Source organism: Anopheles funestus, chromosome 3RL (genome assembly GCF_943734845.2).
Source record: "Anopheles funestus chromosome 3RL, idAnoFuneDA-416_04, whole genome shotgun sequence".
NCBI classification, from domain to species: domain Eukaryota; kingdom Metazoa; phylum Arthropoda; class Insecta; order Diptera; family Culicidae; genus Anopheles; species Anopheles funestus.
In genome coordinates this window covers 19,900,654-19,916,763 of record NC_064599.1, presented here as the reverse complement: position 1 = coordinate 19,916,763, position 16,110 = coordinate 19,900,654, and the positions used below count along the sequence as shown (strand labels likewise).

General features: G+C 43.9%; 5 protein-coding genes across 9 annotated transcripts in view; 1 reads left to right on the top strand and 4 right to left on the bottom strand.

Annotated features, from left to right (window-relative positions):
* Nucleotides 1–703: 703 nt before the first annotated feature.
* LOC125766863 (uncharacterized) lies at nucleotides 704–4,677 on the bottom strand. The gene is made up of 8 exons (XM_049432923.1): nucleotides 3,918–4,677; nucleotides 3,299–3,848; nucleotides 2,833–3,221; nucleotides 2,629–2,753; nucleotides 2,404–2,554; nucleotides 1,823–2,335; nucleotides 1,210–1,759; nucleotides 704–1,134 (listed from the first exon to the last, which is right to left on the bottom strand). Exons 1-8 carry the CDS (start codon nucleotides 4,532–4,534, stop codon nucleotides 751–753), a joined length of 3,279 nt encoding a protein of 1,092 aa, XP_049288880.1. The 5' UTR covers nucleotides 4,535–4,677; the 3' UTR covers nucleotides 704–750.
* Nucleotides 4,678–4,798: 121 nt separating this feature from the next.
* On the bottom strand, nucleotides 4,799–6,784 carry LOC125771230 (UDP-glucosyltransferase 2-like). Its single transcript, XM_049441625.1, has 3 exons — nucleotides 6,023–6,784; nucleotides 5,396–5,945; nucleotides 4,799–5,284 (listed from the first exon to the last, which is right to left on the bottom strand). Exons 1-3 carry the CDS (start codon nucleotides 6,712–6,714, stop codon nucleotides 4,895–4,897), a joined length of 1,632 nt encoding a protein of 543 aa, XP_049297582.1. The 5' UTR covers nucleotides 6,715–6,784; the 3' UTR covers nucleotides 4,799–4,894.
* Nucleotides 6,785–7,213: 429 nt separating this feature from the next.
* LOC125771232 (UDP-glucosyltransferase 2-like) lies at nucleotides 7,214–9,651 on the top strand. The gene is made up of 5 exons (XM_049441627.1): nucleotides 7,214–7,789; nucleotides 7,858–8,087; nucleotides 8,153–8,444; nucleotides 8,514–9,063; nucleotides 9,129–9,651. The coding sequence occupies exons 1-5, from the start codon at nucleotides 7,680–7,682 to the stop codon at nucleotides 9,501–9,503; spliced, it is 1,557 nt and encodes a 518-aa protein (XP_049297584.1). The 5' UTR covers nucleotides 7,214–7,679; the 3' UTR covers nucleotides 9,504–9,651.
* Nucleotides 9,652–9,747: 96 nt separating this feature from the next.
* LOC125771231 (UDP-glycosyltransferase UGT5-like) lies at nucleotides 9,748–11,952 on the bottom strand. Its single transcript, XM_049441626.1, has 3 exons — nucleotides 11,367–11,952; nucleotides 11,064–11,296; nucleotides 9,748–10,983 (listed from the first exon to the last, which is right to left on the bottom strand). The coding sequence occupies exons 1-3, from the start codon at nucleotides 11,480–11,482 to the stop codon at nucleotides 9,758–9,760; spliced, it is 1,575 nt and encodes a 524-aa protein (XP_049297583.1). The 5' UTR covers nucleotides 11,483–11,952; the 3' UTR covers nucleotides 9,748–9,757.
* An 83-nt stretch (nucleotides 11,953–12,035) lies between these two features.
* Nucleotides 12,036–16,110, bottom strand: part of LOC125771234 (DNA-binding protein D-ETS-3) — a 34,326-nt gene continuing 30,251 nt past the window's right edge. For all 5 annotated transcript variants that reach the window (XM_049441633.1, XM_049441630.1, XM_049441634.1 and 2 more), the window contains one exon: nucleotides 12,036–14,942. In XM_049441633.1, the coding sequence (XP_049297590.1) occupies nucleotides 14,806–14,942 (137 nt within the window). In that variant the 3' untranslated portion in view covers nucleotides 12,036–14,805. The remainder of the gene's footprint in view (nucleotides 14,943–16,110) is intronic.

Genomic DNA, 16,110 nt, shown 5'->3' with positions numbered 1-16,110 from the left:
CAGCCATGCTTTCAGGTGTCCGTGCCGCAAGTTATTCGAGGAACCAAGTTCCTTACCCTGTTTGAGAAAATGTAAAATTTTCCTCATTTTTGACCAATTTAGCAAAATTTATAAATGTGATATATTTTCATGCAAATTTGTTGCAATGTGTTTCATTTCACTCAAATAATGCTTTAAATTAAAAAAATAATAAAAAATCAGAACAAATTTTTTTAAAAATTTTCAACTCGAAAATTTCATAAGGCTTACCCCTTACGTTTTTTTGGGAAATTTTGCAAAAAAAAAATAAATCGATTTATTTTAATGCGAATTTGTTGAAGTATGTTTCTGTTCACTCAAATAATGCTTTAAATAAAAAAAGAAATAAAAATTAATAAAAAAAATTAAAAAAAAATCCATAAATTCGAAAATCTCCTAAGCTTAAGAAAAAGGTAAGCTTAGGCTATAGCTTCAGCTTTTTTTTTGGGAAATTTCTCAACATTTATAAATTGATGTATTTTAATGCAAATTGTTGAAATAAGTTTCTTATCATTCAAATAATGCTTTAATCTAGAAAAAAGAATAAAAAGTAAAAAAAAAACTATAAATTTGTCAATCTCCTAAGTTCGCAAACGCTTCAATTGCTAAAAGCATGTAGTGACGGGGTAAAATGATTCTCAACCAACATTTATACAAATACCACAGACGATACGAAACGTGGAGAACCATTTTTGGATAACGATTTTATTTTGAATTGATCGTATATACATTTCACTGCCGCTTCTTCTTTATCTGTCTTTTACGGCGACATAATGTACGTCTGATCGTGAACATGGAAAACGACACAACAAATATTATTACGGCAACAAAGAACAAGTACACGTCCAGAAGATTGGCTTTCAGCGTACCGAGCTTAAGCGTTGGCGAACGAAGATGCTGTACGGTTGGATGCCTTATGGCGTATTCGATCCACCATATCGCACGATCAAGCGGTGCATCTGGCTGATCGCGAAAGTACATTGCACGGCGTTGCATATTTTCACGATAGGACGGAGTTTCCAACACCTTCGTAACGGTGGTTCGTATCTTTTCGGTGGACAGCGAACCGAAATCTAGCTTTTCCGCCACACCACTGATCAAAGATCGTTTAAGATTCTGAAAGAAAGAAAAAATCACACAAGATTTGGTGGACATGAAGCACTCTTTCCCATTGGCGTAACGATCACTTACGCGATGTTGATCGACGAAAAATGGCATTCCAATCAGTGGCACACCAAACCAAGAAGCTTCCTGAGTGCTTAATCCACCCGAATGTGTGATGAATCCTTTCGTTCTGGGATGGTTTAAAATGCTGTTCTGTGGAAGCCACGGCCGAATGATCACATTCGGTGGCAGTGGAATGTTGAGTTGTGATTCAAATTTCCACAGGAAATGGTAGTCCGGCATTTGGCGGAATGCCTCGATAAACATTCGCTGCCGCTCCTCGCCGATCGTATCGGAGCGTATGTTGGAACCGAGCGAAAACAAAACGATCCCTTTTTTGGCCTTTGCCACAAACTGCTCAAGATCGTTTGGCAGTGGTTCTGGCGCCTTGATGTGGGCACCACCGACCGGTATTACGTTCGGAGGTAAGGGTTCGGGTGCATCGAACGTTGGGTTAGTGTTTACCAACATCAGTACCGTGCGCCGTTCGATGTCCTGCAGGTAGGGCATGTTTTCAAACGCGAAATGTTTCCTTACCATCGCGTCCAGCTTTGGCATGATGTCAAACATTCGCAAGCTGGAGCAAAATTACGCAAATTGAATTAAAAAGGAATTAAAGAATGAAAATCTTACTACTCACCCAGCATCCCACAGACAGAGGTACGTGTTGTACACCCGCTCAGTAAAGGACATATCAAAACCATAGGGTAGCGCATAATGTGGCGTATAAGCGTAATGTTTGTGTCCTCCCACGATGTCCACCGAGTAGGGTGGATTACTGAACGGGGTCAAGCTGACTAGCGGTGGGTAGTTAAATTTGTGCAACAATGGCAATAGACACGGTCCACAACCGAAATCATACAGTACCAAATCGAACCGGAAACTGTCCGGATAGTTAAGGATCACATTTAACCCATCGGATTTCAATGCACCGCGGCACATACTCAGATAAAACTCTTTAAAGGTAAACAGCGACTGGAACGGTGTTTCTTTCGACACTTCCAGCAGATCTATTCCTTCATCTTCGTACAGCGTGGAGTACACTTTCTCAAGCAGAATGTACGTAAGGTTGGTTCGCGATTTATCTCCATCCTGTGACACGACGGTTAAATTGTGTCCCCGATCTACTAGGCCCTCCATGATGACACGATTCCTGGAAGTTTTGTCCAAACTCTCGAAATCGGATTGCTTACAAACGCCGGCCATTAGGTTGCTACTTACCAGATGTGATGGCTAGGGCTGGGGACAGTCATGATGCAAAGTATGTTTGCACCCTGTACGACCCCGAGCCAGCAAGCGGACAGAGATAATAGCGCGAGAAGCGACACGTACGAACGCATCGCTGTTATCTTGGGTACTGTGGAACAAGCGTCTCATGGAGGCGCAAAATTTGCAAAAATGACTTGCAACTGATTTCAGCAGTGTGAGTGAACGAACCACACTTACTTGAGAGTGCTTGATCACATGGCGTGCGTGAGAGAATAATGCCGTATGCTTTTTGACCTTGCTGTCTGTAATTATTTCCAGCTGGCGAATTCAAGATCGTTGGAAGAAGATCGCAACCTAGCGCGCTATCTATGTGTGATATGAACCGGGTGAGCGAATCAAGTCTAATTAATTGAATATCACTCAATTAGTGTTTCGCAACACTAGTCGCTTTTCTTGCTGGTACGATCGTTCCGTTTGGAGCGTGTACTAAATCGTGCTAATAGTCGTTTAGTGTAATACACGGCTAGTGCAATCAGTAGTATCAGTGTGAGCTTCACATCGTACAGCTCGTACTGCCAGACTGACATTTGTTTCGTAGGCGATTGAATGGCTTCCACATTTGGATGACGTAGGGCCCATTCCATCCACCATACGGCACGATCGAGTGGATGTTCCGGTTGATCGCGAAGCAATGCCGACCGGTGCTTCATACGATCTCGATAGCTGGAATTGGTCAGTATCTGCCGGAGTGCAGCTTGAATGGTGTCCTTCGAAAGGGAATTATGCTCGAGCCGAAGTGCAACACCTGCTGTTACTGATTTGTGTAAGTTCTGGAAGAATGGAGAAGATACGTTAAGAGAAGAAGATATTTTGGACTAAAATCACTTCTAGAATAATGCCCGCTTACCCGATACTGATCACAAATGAAGGGTATTCCAACCATGGGCACACCGTGCCATGTTGCCTCGTGAGTACTCAACATTCCACCGTGTGTAATGAACGCTTTAATGTTCGGATGGGCTAGTATATCGTTTTGTGGAAGAAATTTTCTTATCATCACATTGGTGGGTACTTCAAATGGTGGCATTTCCTCAAATTTCCATATAAAGTTATACTCGGGCAGTTGGCGGAATACTTCAAGAAACATTCGGATGCGATCTTCTCCCAAGTCTGCGCTTCGCACGTTTGTTCCGAGCGAGAATAGCACCGAGCCTTTCCGGCCTGCAGCTACGAACGTGGCTAGTTCGTCCGGTAGTTGTTTTGGTGAGAGTACTTGTAATCCACCGACCGGAATATGGCTCGGTGGAAGCGATTCAGCAAAATCGACCGAATAGTGAAAGTTTGCCAACAGCAGAAAAGTGTTGTGCTCCATGCGGTCCAAAGAAATCATACCTTCGTAGTGGAAGTGATTCCTTACCATCTTTTCGATCCGGGGAAGAAAGATGTGATGGCGATAGCTACCGAAAGAGAAGATTATCGGGTTAGAAGGTAATTCGTTTTGATCATTTTCATATAATACATCTTACATGTGATCGACATTGTGTAACACCCAGTTGTAAAACCGCTGCAGAAAGTTCATGTCCGAATCATAGTTTACGGTGAAGAACGGTACGTACGCATAATGTTTGTGTCCACCAACGAAATCCGTCGTAAACTGTGGATTATTGTACGCCGTCACACCAATCAGGGGAGGATAGCGGAACTTGTGTATCAGCGGAAACAGACACGGTCCACAGGTAATATCCGCAATGACAAGATCGAACCGGAAATTGTCCGGATACGATTGAATCACTTGAAGACCCTTCGAACGTAACACTCCTTTGCACATGGCCGTACCCCAGGTGTAGAGATCTTTTATTCCCGTCAATGGATCATTGTTTGCCATTTGGAATAGATCGAGATCATCGTGCAGATCCGAGTAGGCATGCTCGAGGTGAATGTAGGTAATGTTTGGTGTTGCCGTCTTCTCTACGTCCGCCGAAACCACCGTCAGATTGTGTCCTCTTGCAGCAAGTGCTTCGATCCACACACGATTCCATATGTGATGGCTAGGGCTAGGGACGGGTGTAAGACAGAGTATATTTGCCCCGCTGACAAGCTCCCGTGAGCTTTGCACTAAAAACAGTACCACTATAACGAGCATCACCGGAAGTGGTGATCACCATGGAGACAACAGCGTACGACTACTCCCAGGTACGATCTTTGCAGGTGTTTTATTCATCGTTGCGTACCGCCAGTTGTATGCCGTCGTTCTAACTCATTAGAGTTGGATAAAAACGGGAGAAAATGATTGGCATATTTGCGAGCTAATATCATTACGAGCTGAGGAGTTTTTTTTCCTGCAGGAAATGATGCATAATTAAACACGTGATTTGTTGCGGGAGATCACGTCCAAGACACGCTGAGGGTTTTTTGTTCCAAACATAATAAATTTATTGAAATATTCTAATATTCGATACATTGAGATTCTTCTAGCTGTATGTCGATTCGTTCCTTGGTATCATTAGTGGACTTTTTTCTTCAATTTACCCGGCTGAGAAGATTTACCAAGCAAGGCTTTACCTACTTTATGTAGCAAGTAGCATACGAACAGTACAGCTAGCACAAGACAAAGCTTTACATCGTACAATTCACTCTTCCAGGGGCCTAGTTCCAGTGTTGGCGATTGGATGGTTTTGGCATTCGGATGTCGTAATGCCCATTCCACCCACCAGACGGCACGCTCCAGAGGTGTTTCCGACTGATCTTGAAAAAGTCTCGATCGCTCTTTTATCGCATCTCTGTACCGTGGTGTCTCTAGTACCTTCAGCACTGTGTTGCGAATCTTTTCCGTGGTCAGATCCCACAAGCTCACCTTCTCAGCTACACCGGCACGAATAGATTTCGCGAGATTCTAAGTAAATAAGAGAGAGAGAAAGAGAGAGAGAGAGAGAGAGAGAGAGAGAGAGAAAGAGAACTTTGTTTTAAAGATATTCTTCATTCCTACTGAAACGAAATCACTTACCCGATACTGATCGGCGATAACAGGAAATCCAATCATCGGTACACCGTGCCAGGTTGATTCGTGTGTACTGAGCAGGCCACCATGTGTCATGAAACCCTTAATGTGCGGATGTGCAAGTATATCGTTCTGGGGCAGAAACTTCTTAACCATTACGTTCGGTGGTAGATCGTACGGCAGGTCAGTTTCAAACTTCCACAGGAAGTTATAGGACGGCATTTGTTGGAACGCTTGCAGGAACGCTTTGATACGCTCCGGACCAAGATCTTTGCTGAGTACGTTCGTACCGAGAGAAAACAGAACCGAACCTTTCTTACCGGCTCGGATGAATCGGTCTATATCAGCAGGTAGAGGTTTGGGAGGTATGATCTGCAATCCTCCAACTTGAATCATGTTCTGGGGGATTGGTTCTGGGAAATCAACCGAATGGTGTGAATTCACCAACATCAGCATCATTTTCTGATCGAGAGCACCCAGGTAAGGGAGATCCTTCAGTTTTTCGTGCTCCCTAACAAGACGATCCGTTTCGGGAAGAAACACATAGTTTCGGTAGCTGGAATGGGAGGCGAGGAAGAGAGGAGAATGTTAAAAAGTCCAGAAACTTAAACTAAAATTGATCTTTAAACTTACAAGTAATCAATCCAATGGATAACCGCATTGTAGAAGCGCTGGTAAAAGTTCATGCTGCTATCGTAATCCAACGTGTAGTAAGGCACATAGGCGTAGTACTTATGACCACCGATCAGATCCGTCGTGTACGGTGGTGTATTAAATCCCGTCACACCAACCATCGGCGGTTGCCCGAATCGATGGTAGATGGCAAGCAGACACGGCCCGCAGGTGAAATCGTACAGCACCAGATCGAACTTGTAATCACTCGGATAGTTCACGATCGTTTGATATCCCTTAGAGTCCAGTATGCCGATGCACATCGAGATCGCGTACTCGTAGAATATCTTCATGCTCTCCACCATGCCTGCCTGTCCCATTTCGTAGAAATCGATCGCTGTCGCACCCTCGTGGATCGTGTCGTACGTTTTCTCCAGATGGATGTACGTAACGTTAGGCTTCGGCGGCTCAATATCCGGTGACACGACCGTCAAGTTGTGGCCCTGAGCTGCAAGCGCATCCACCAGTACTCGATTCCAGATGTGATGGCTCGGGCTGGGAACTGCCATCAGGCAAAGGATGTTAGCACCTTGCGCAAATCTATTCCCTTCCCGACCGATCGCTAGCAGCACCACCGCTAATAGCATCACGTCTTTTAACGATCGTACTAAACCCATCTTATCGTTGCTACGTTCCGGGACGAAATAAACCATTCTACGGGGAGCTGTCCGTAGGCAGCATCACAAGCAGCACTGCTGGCAAATATTTGCAACACACTCTTCCTAAACCTACGCCTAATCACGTGCACAATGTGCCAACTATATGTAGTTGTAGAGCGTGCCATACTTGAAGCCGGCGGGGTGAGTGTTTGACGGCGGCATATCAATTGGTGAGATGATTGTGCAAAATTGACTTCCCTGTCTGAATGACCTGATATTTGTTTAATGTCGTTAGCTAATAGACGATTTGCGTTTTGTTTGTAATCAAAACCAAATGTGTTTGTGCGACCGGTTGGAACTGCATCATTCGAGTGTGTCCGATGGAAAGAATTTCACACATTTTAACCTGGCAACATGGATCCAGTTTTTGATGCGCTTTAAAGCTAATAAGATTATATATCTTCCTCGGCTATCATATCTGTGAAGTGACAGCATGTAGCTTCTTCGCACAAACATCACGATCGCTATCGTGCATGATAAGATGTGCTCCAGTGTGTTGTGTGTGCTACCGTTGTGTGACGATGCCCATCACAAAGTGATCCATCAAACCGATCATCATCAGCGTTGATTGGCCACCGCTGATTGTATCGAGTGCTCCGTGATATGATGCGTTATCAAGGACACCGTATTGTTTAACCTCATGTGCATGCTGGTTGATTAGGTTATATGCCACCCCATAGCAGCACCAACACTTGCGCGAAAGATTACATAAATTTTCATCAAACATTCGCCAAACTGGTGCCGGTTTGTTGTGTTGATAGCGCTAGTTAGTAGCAGTAGCAGTAGTAGTAGTAGTAGTGACAGAAATACACCATCAACCTATATTTAGTGCGTGCGTGCAAGTCTTGGTGAACTTGACCACGGGAATGAGAACGATGAACAGAAGCGCAGATGATTTCATTTAGCAGCATATCTCTGCTTCTAGTGGACGTTGCGTGTGTTTACTGTGGAACAGCATAATGTGTTCGAGTTTCACTTTCTTCGCCATCATCGTGTCTCTCGGCGTTACGGTACATGGAGCAAATATACTTTGCCTAATGGGAGTTGCTAGTCCCAGCCATCATATATGGTAGGTAAAGGAGTGTAGTGATCATCAAAAGTGATCGTAATTCTATTACTTTTTACGTCTCACTGTAGGAATCGAGCCATTATGGATGGACTTGCCCGTCAAGGACACAATCTAACCATCCTGTCAGCAGATGTAGAAACGAACCAACCACCAAATGTCCACTATGTACATCTGGAGGAAATCTATCCTACGCTTTACACAGGCCCAGACTCGATCGATTTGCTAGAGATGGCGAATGAAAACTTATTCAAAAGTGTTATCTCCTTTTATCGCGATTTTGTAGTGCATGAGTGTGCCGGTAAGAGACGCTAGAAGAAAGAACTCTCAATTGTGTCCACTAACTTCTTTCTTTTAAATTTGTAGGAACACTTAAATCGAAAGGATTAAAATTTGTGATGGACTATCCGGATGATTTTCGGTTCGATCTTGTACTGCACGATTTTACCTGTGGACCGTGCTTGCTTGGTCTGCTGCACAAGTTCAAATATCCACCATTGGTTAGTGTGACCGCCTTCAATAATCCACCCTACTCGACGGAGGTAATCGGTGGCCATAAGTTTTACTCGTACGTGCCATTTTATTCGCTCAGCTACGGCACGGAGATGAATTTCTTCCAGCGTGTCCATAATACGCTGCTCAGTCTTACCGATGTGTTGTAAGTATTGGAGAAAGAAAACTCCCAAACGGTTTCGCCACTTAACGATCGGGCTATTTTGCTTTCCAGCTATCGTAACTGCATTTCCAATCCACGCATTGATACGATGATGCGGGAATACTTCCGCTACGATGATCTTCCGTACGCTCCAGAGCTGCACCAAAGATCGAAGCTTATGCTGGTGAATGCACACTACTCGATCGATTTCCCCGAATCTTCTCCACCGAATTTGATTCCCGTCGGTGGTCTACAGATACGTGAACCGGCACCACTACCAACCGAGCTGGAGCAGTTTATAAACGCGAGCCGTAAAGGTGCGGTACTGTTTTCGCTCGGTACGAACGTTCGCAGCGATCAGTTGGATAGTACGCGACAGCGAATGATCATTGAGGCGTTACGTCAGTTGCCGGAGTATCACTTTCTTTGGAAGTTTGAAACGGACCTAAAAATTGCACTGCCGAAAAATGTGATCATACGTCCGTGGATGCCCCAGAATGATCTACTGGCGCATCCAAACATGAAAGCCTTTATAACGCATGCAGGTTTACTGAGCACACATGAAGCCACGTGGTACGGTGTACCGATCGTGGGCATTCCATTCATAGCAGATCAGCACAGAGTAAGATCCGATATTGATGTTGGAGAAGCATATTCTTTAACTCAATAATACTGTTTCAATTCCAGAACTTAGAACGATGCGTCCGATCGGGAGTGGCAAAGCGTGTGTCCTTTCAAACGATGACCACCGAACAGCTACGCGATGCAATCAAAGAAGTACTGGAGGATCCTCAATATCGCATCAACATGGCAGCACAGTCGGAACTGTTTCGTGACCAGCCAGAGAAACCACTGGCACGTGCTATTTGGTGGATCGAATGGGTACTGCGTCATCCCGATGCAACGCAACTTCAATCGCCGGTGTTTAAGTTGGGATTCCTGAAGACATACCTTCTGGATGTTGCTTTATTTTTTGCAGCACTTCCTGTTTTGGTTGTGTTACTACTGAAAAGGTGGATGAAGACATCGCCGCAGATTACAGACAGCAAGAAGCGAAAGTAATGACATATATCTGGATGGATTAAGTCAGTATTCGAGGTGTGAATGTATGACATTCTAGATGCCTATTTAATACTCATTCGTGTGTTCCTAATCATTTCCCAATCAATTTTGTCAGAAGAAAGTGCCCCAGATAATAAATTCTTTTTTTATTAAATAACGGTATGAGTACTGAAAAATGTTTTCAATGAGAAAAAACAAAAGAGAACTAATGGTAAAATAATTCTAATCCTAAGACACTAAACTTCTCGTTAAAACTATTTTAGTTTCTCTTTGCGTTTCGTGCTCGGTTGGTGACACATGTGCGAAAACGTTTTCCACGTCGCTGCGAGCAAACCTCCAACAAGTAGCAAGACGGATCCGGCCACATCGTACCCATAGGCGGCAAGCTTGCCCATCTTAACCGTGCTTGAGCGAAGTCGATCTTCTTGCGGGTGTCTGAGTGCCCACTCTATCCACCAGATGGCACGCTTCAGTGGTTTTTCGGGTTGATCACGAAACAATGCTGATCGTTTATCGATCGCCAGTTGATACGATTCGTTCTCCAGTACTTCCTTCAATGCGGCCACGATTCCAGCGGTGGAGAGGCTAACTAAGTCTAGCCGAACTCCAGCACCGGCCTGGATGGTCCGATGGAGATTAAGATGTTGATCCACGTATATCGGAATTCCAACCATCGGGACGGCATGATACGTTGCCTCCTGTGTGCTCATAAGTCCACAGTGTGAGATGAATGCCTTTACGTTTGGATGTGCAAGAATATCATTCTGTGGCAACCATGGCCGTACCATCACGTTCGAGCTCGCCTGACTCGGAAGCTGATCGTCATCAAACTTCCACAAGATGTGATACTCGGGGAAGAGTGCGAACGCTTCCAGAAACATTGCTTGCCGTTCGGTTGTAAACATTTTGCTTTTAAAGTTAGTTCCCATCGCGAACAGTACGGCCCCTTTCGGAGCGTTCGTAATGAACGCGTGCAGCTCTGGTGGTAAGGGGTTTGGATCGATAATTTGTAACCCACCTACAGGAATCACGTTCGGTGGCATGCTTTCCGGTGGGTCGAGGGCCGGGTTTGCATTGGTAAGCATAACGAGTGTCCTTTGCTCCAGTTCGGTTAGATCGGGCAGCGGAAAGTCAAACGCTTGTTGAGCGGTTCGTGTCAATTGTGGCAAAAAGACAAACCGTCGGTAAAGGGCATCAAACAGATGGACAAGAGTGTTGGTGAAACGTTGGGTAAATGGGATCGGATTGTCGGTAAGCTGCGTGAAATGAGGTATGTAAGAGGTGTCCTTATGTCCGCCGACAAGACGCTCGGTAAACTGAGGCACTCCGAATCCGGTCACGCTGACTAGCGGTGGGTAGTGGAATTTTTCCAGCAATCCCAGCAAACATGGACCACAGGTGAAGTCGTAGATGAGGAGATCGAACCGGAAGTTTGATGGGTATTGAAGTAGCTGCTGTAGTCCTTTTGAGGATATTGCACCTGCGAGAGAGGGAAAACCAAAGGATTTCCTTTCAGGACACTTCTGCATGAGCTCTTAATCGTTTGCGATCCTCCATTACCTTCACAGCCAAGCAATCCAAATCGATAAAAGGACATGGTGGCTGCCAATGGTGATTCATTCGATCGTTTTAATATATCGTTTCGAGCCAACGTTCCATTACCGTACAGCGTGTTATAACTGTTTTCCAGATGGATGTAGGTGACATTTTTTGGAGCACTTGTATCCACATTAACCGAAAGCACTGTCACATTGTGGCCTTCTTCACCCAAACGGTTCACTATGGGTCGTATCCTGTACAGCAAGAGATAAAAGATGCGCATGAGAAAAGATTCAAACAGTCACTAAATCTGTCTCCAAATACCATATGAAATGACTCTTGGACACTACACTCATTAGCACGAGAATGTTTGCACATTCTACCTGTGTCCCAATCCCCGCAAACACAACACTGAGGATCACGTTTATAAACAACTTCATCTTCTTAATAGAAATGTTTCTGTACGGCGCGTGAAACTGTGACTGATGCTTCTTGAGGAAATTTCTCTCCGTTCCAGGTCACGTTATTGGAAGTTGTGAGCATCGGGTCAGTTTAATCGCATCTTAACGTAAACCGGACTCATTCTGGAATCGTTACCAGTTTGGAAGGCAATCACACACTCACGATAGAATGGTTGAACTTTCACAACGTTGTAGCTGACTCCTGTGAATCGTTCCTTACTTCCGGGACCATTTGCAGAGATTGGAAAGGCGCCTGGGATGGTACCGGTAGGTGATAAGCTGACCATTTTGTAAAGGGGCTCTTGATAACCATTCTGCAGCCTTGGAACGTGGCTAGTAAAAGTGAATTATCATTTGTTTATTCGTGATATGCCATACGGTGGCTGTAAACCGGCGTGCCAATGCTCTCGTGTACAACACGTATGATAATATTTTGTGATCTTGCCTCTTGTTGATTTTTGCCAGCTGATTCTGGGCAAGCAAAAAGGATGGGAAAGGTTTTTGGGGGTACAGAAGAAAACCGCACATCGGGTTTAATGATAGATTTTTGAAACATTTATACGAATTTTATTAATTCAGTTATTTTTGGTTTTTTTTTTGTTTTGGTTTGTTTTGCTCGACTCGGCCCTGAAAGTCGATTGAATCAATGTACAATGGTGTCCCTTTTTGGTATAGGTTGCCGTTGAGTATGAAGACAATGATTGAACTTAGATTTTACACACACAGACACACACATATCGTAGATTACACAACTATAGGCTATACCGACCGGTGATCGTTTGTTTGGTTGTTTGAATTGATTTTCCTTGTTTTTCCGGCAAGGTTCACCCACCATATCTTTCCCCTTTATTCAGTAGCCAGATTTTTGCAGTAGTCAGCGAAACACATTAATATGTTTCAAAAACACACATATTTACGTACGACATCGATCTGTTTTGCAAAGGTTCCGGCATGGCAAAGGTGTGTGAATGATCATTTTATGTACAAAAAAGCAAACGGTTCTGTCGGATCGCACGTTTGTGCCACTTTTCGTTAGGATGTTTCCCGTTGTGACTTCAAAGTTGATAATCACTTGTTTGGGCTTGTTTCACTTGGGCAAAACGAAGTCTCCAATTCATCCCCGCCATATGGAGTGATGAGCTTAAGATCAACACAGTTATCGGGCTATCAGACGATCGTCTACTGTTTAATAATACACTCTGTTTGGTTTGTTTTATCAACTCTCCTTTGACTAGATCAAATATACACATCGATAGGTTACGGTACAATGATTATTTACACACAATACATATACTCTAAATTCTCTCTCCCTCTGTTTGGAATTACATCTTCGACCTTACATACTTGCTGCCCTTGTCGCCACTTTGTCCCGATCCGAAAAGCACACAAAAATTAAGGTACGTAAAACGGAAATGGTTGGAAATCGAATCTCTAATCCTGATCGAGATGGAGCTGTGGGAACCATTTACGTTCCAGCGTTACTACAGCCGCCATGTTAGATTTACCCCTTTTGCTTCCGTTTAACTCTCTCAGCGTCCGTTTACGCTTTCCGCGTGCTTTCATCGAGTAAAAATTGTTTTTTGCAATGAACAAAATGTGTAACAAGTGTCGTTTAACTATCACAGTCTTTATATGTATAAATATTTGCGTTTTGTTTTGCGCTTCCATTTATCGCACGCCTTTGGTATTCGTTTGCCGTCTGTTGTTTTTTCGACATTGATTTACCGCGTATCGTTTGTGTAGCGTATTGCATACATTTAGGGGCATTACATTCGGTTTGAGTATTTTTTTCTTATTTTTCCATCGAAACTCTTCTTCAAACAAGGACTTTGTAATGTTTTATGTTTGTGTTTCAATTTGTTTGTTTTTTTTTCGGGTGATCTTTACAAACTATAAGAACAATGATTTCCGTTTTCAGCGATCTTTTCACTCACTCACCGGTAAACGATTGCTTTGACAGAAGACTAGATTTGTTACTTCGATCCTGTTTTTCTTTTCATTTGGTTACATTCGATCTCGATCTACTCTTGATCGTGTATCTGACTTTTGCTTCTTCCTTCCATACATCGAATGTGGTGAAACAAATACAATCATAATAAATAAAGCACTTACAATACTTCTATCGCTTATATGTACAACAATACCGATCAACGGAAACAAAAACAAAACGGAAAATATGGCAAAAACCCATTAGGGAACGTGTTTTTAGCGATCTTTTTGTTGTGTCTGGTGGGAACTGTTAGCGAGAATAGTTTCTTTTTTTGTTTGTTTCATTTACCCTTTTTTAGTCTCTTAATTGTATCTCGCTTTCTATCGGCATTTAGTGTAACTTAGCATAAACGTTGAGCCTTAAATCTAGCGGGAGGGGATTTTTGCTTTCTCAAATACTTCGCACAAAGGTAACTAATAACCGACGATTTTTTTACCAAACCCCGGTCCGTAAGCCCGTCCCAGACTAGCCTGCGTACATTGTACAATGGTTTGTGTTTTCTTCTTCTTTTTTTAATGAGTCGGTTCCCGTGTCTACACACTTCGCTATTAGCTTTTAGTTTATCTATGTAACGTACATATGCGCTTGCTTTGTGACAGAAAGTCCCCCCACGGTGAAGGATCGTTTCAGCGTTACATTACAACAAATATATTGCTAATTATACACTGATCGGTTTTTTGAGTTTGGTTTGGTTTAAAAATATACCTTCGCTCCATTACGAAGGTCTCCACGCCCAAAACCGAAACGGACCTGCCCGCCGCCGTCCTACATCGTCGTCGTACTATGCGCTTCATTTAAAAGTTGAGACATTTCTTAGATAGTCTAAAATACATTTATCTAACTGGGTAGTATTGATAGTAGCAATAGTGGTTGTAGTGTTACTGGTAGTCGTTGCGGTAGGGTCGATGGTTGTGCTCGTGCCACGAAACATACCAACCTGCCCACCGTCACCATCGTCCGTCGTGCGCGATGCCGTCCGCAGCAGCAGTACATCGGCCGTTACCGGCACTAGCGGGTTCGCTGAGGGCAGCTGATGCAACTGCTGCTTCCGAGGAAATCCGACAAGCTCGGGCTGATAGAAAAACTCCGGATGATGTGGATGCAGTTGCTGATGTTGCAACTGTTGCGGATGCTGCTGTTGCTGCTGATGGTGGTGATGCTGTTGCTGCTGCTGTTGGTGCTGATGCTGCTGCTGCTGCGGGATTAGCGGATGCTATTATTCGTACGGTGTTAGCTTCTTGTAGAGATCGAAATTGTCGACCTGAGCGTGATGGTGATGATGGTGGCTGGAGGACGTGGTCGTGGGCGTTGGTCATGCGTAGTGCGGATACGAGCCCAGATGTGGCGCGACATGCGACGGCGTCACGTGGCTCATCGTGTGCGATGGGTAGAGGTTCGTTGCTGGGCTGCCCCAGTTACCCCACGAGGCGGCCGATGGAAAGATGGAGGCTGTTTCATAAAGATATTAATATGATAGGAAAAAAAACATTGCTTAGTAATTTGATTAAAATCGCATTTAACAGATGGTGCCGTGACAAGGATCCTAATGCTTTTGTTGTATAAAGTTTGAACGAAAAGCGCAAGAGCTTTTAATTGTTTTTTTTTTTACAATGCAATGATGGAAATTAACAATGCTTTCAATTACAGTAATTAATGGCAATTTATGACTGACTGGAAAGTTAATTGGAAAATCCGCCCATCATTGTTTTTGGCGTTTAATATAAACAATTAGCTACCGCTTGTTGATTCCGTTGCTCCATGCAGCACTCGACGGCTCGACCTTTATTCGCTTTAAGGTCATTTTGAAAAGGGAAATATAAAGCTCTTGAGACAAGAAATAAAACTAAAAATAAAATCATCACTCCCATTCTTCCACCTTTGGAAGAGCAGACATGTACGAAAAAAAAATTGCCTTCAATTTTAACCTTCACGCTAAACCTAAAGGTAAAAAGAAAAACATGAAACTAGGTTCGTCAATTTCAGCCCCGGGTTGGTCCTCGCAAAAAAGGGTGTAGGCGAAAAACCGAACTGAAGTCCGCTCGGAAGCCTCTAACAAACAAGCCGTTCCGTAACGGAACTAGTTAGGGAAACAGAAATTAGACCAAAAGAACGGTTTCACTTCCACCGGGTATTTTTCCTTCCGGGTTGGAGGTTTGGCATCGGTTGGAGAAGCAACAACACGGGTCCGCCACCGGGAATGTGCCATTTGCCTTTCCTTTCCCACTTCGAGCACATGGAAAGCACATGAAAAGTGAAGTGATGAAGCAGGAAGAAACACAGCAAACAGCCGCCGTACCCGGCAAAAAGGTAAGAAAAAGTCATCCTTCTTCTTCCGCGTTTCGCAGTACCGTGTACTGCGTGGTTCACGTGGGTTGTGTGTATATGGCAAAACGGATACGGGCGGATTTCTCGTAGGAAGTAAGAATATGATGGTATTGGCGCTTCACAAGGGCGGAAAAGATGATACTTGAGTTTTTCCGCCTGCGCCGGAGATAGTTTCCTTCTTCTTTCGGTTTTTCTTTTCGTTCCACCATTTTGCCATTTACTCCCTTGGTAGGTGTACGTGTGTGTGTGTACTTTTCATGTCTGTTCATCCTTCCTAGCGAGTTAATCACGC

Excerpts from the sequence above, each read along its gene's own strand:
- LOC125766863 (XM_049432923.1), bottom strand. The coding sequence starts at position 4,534 with ATGCTCGTTATAGTGGTACTGTTTTTAGTGCAAAGCTCACGGGAGCTT. Across the intron at positions 3,222-3,298 it reads TCATTTGTGATCAGTATCGG|AACTTACACAAATCAGTAAC; the intron begins GTAAGCGGGCAT and ends CCATTCTTCCAG. Across the intron at positions 2,754-2,832 it reads ACCAGCAAGAAAAGCGACTA|CGCGCTAGGTTGCGATCTTC; the intron begins GTGTTGCGAAAC and ends ACACATAGATAG.
- LOC125771230 (XM_049441625.1), bottom strand. The coding sequence starts at position 6,714 with ATGGTTTATTTCGTCCCGGAACGTAGCAACGATAAGATGGGTTTAGTA. Across the intron at positions 5,946-6,022 it reads ATCCATTGGATTGATTACTT|CTACCGAAACTATGTGTTTC; the intron begins GTAAGTTTAAAG and ends CTCCCATTCCAG. Across the intron at positions 5,285-5,395 it reads TTATCGCCGATCAGTATCGG|AATCTCGCGAAATCTATTCG; the intron begins GTAAGTGATTTC and ends TTATTTACTTAG.
- LOC125771232 (XM_049441627.1), top strand. The coding sequence starts at position 7,680 with ATGTGTTCGAGTTTCACTTTCTTCGCCATCATCGTGTCTCTCGGCGTT. Across the intron at positions 7,790-7,857 it reads AGTCCCAGCCATCATATATG|GAATCGAGCCATTATGGATG; the intron begins GTAGGTAAAGGA and ends GTCTCACTGTAG. Across the intron at positions 8,088-8,152 it reads TGTAGTGCATGAGTGTGCCG|GAACACTTAAATCGAAAGGA; the intron begins GTAAGAGACGCT and ends TTAAATTTGTAG.
- LOC125771231 (XM_049441626.1), bottom strand. The coding sequence starts at position 11,482 with ATGAAGTTGTTTATAAACGTGATCCTCAGTGTTGTGTTTGCGGGGATT. Across the intron at positions 11,297-11,366 it reads TCCAAGAGTCATTTCATATG|GATACGACCCATAGTGAACC; the intron begins GTATTTGGAGAC and ends CTTGCTGTACAG. Across the intron at positions 10,984-11,063 it reads TGGATTGCTTGGCTGTGAAG|GTGCAATATCCTCAAAAGGA; the intron begins GTAATGGAGGAT and ends CCTCTCTCGCAG.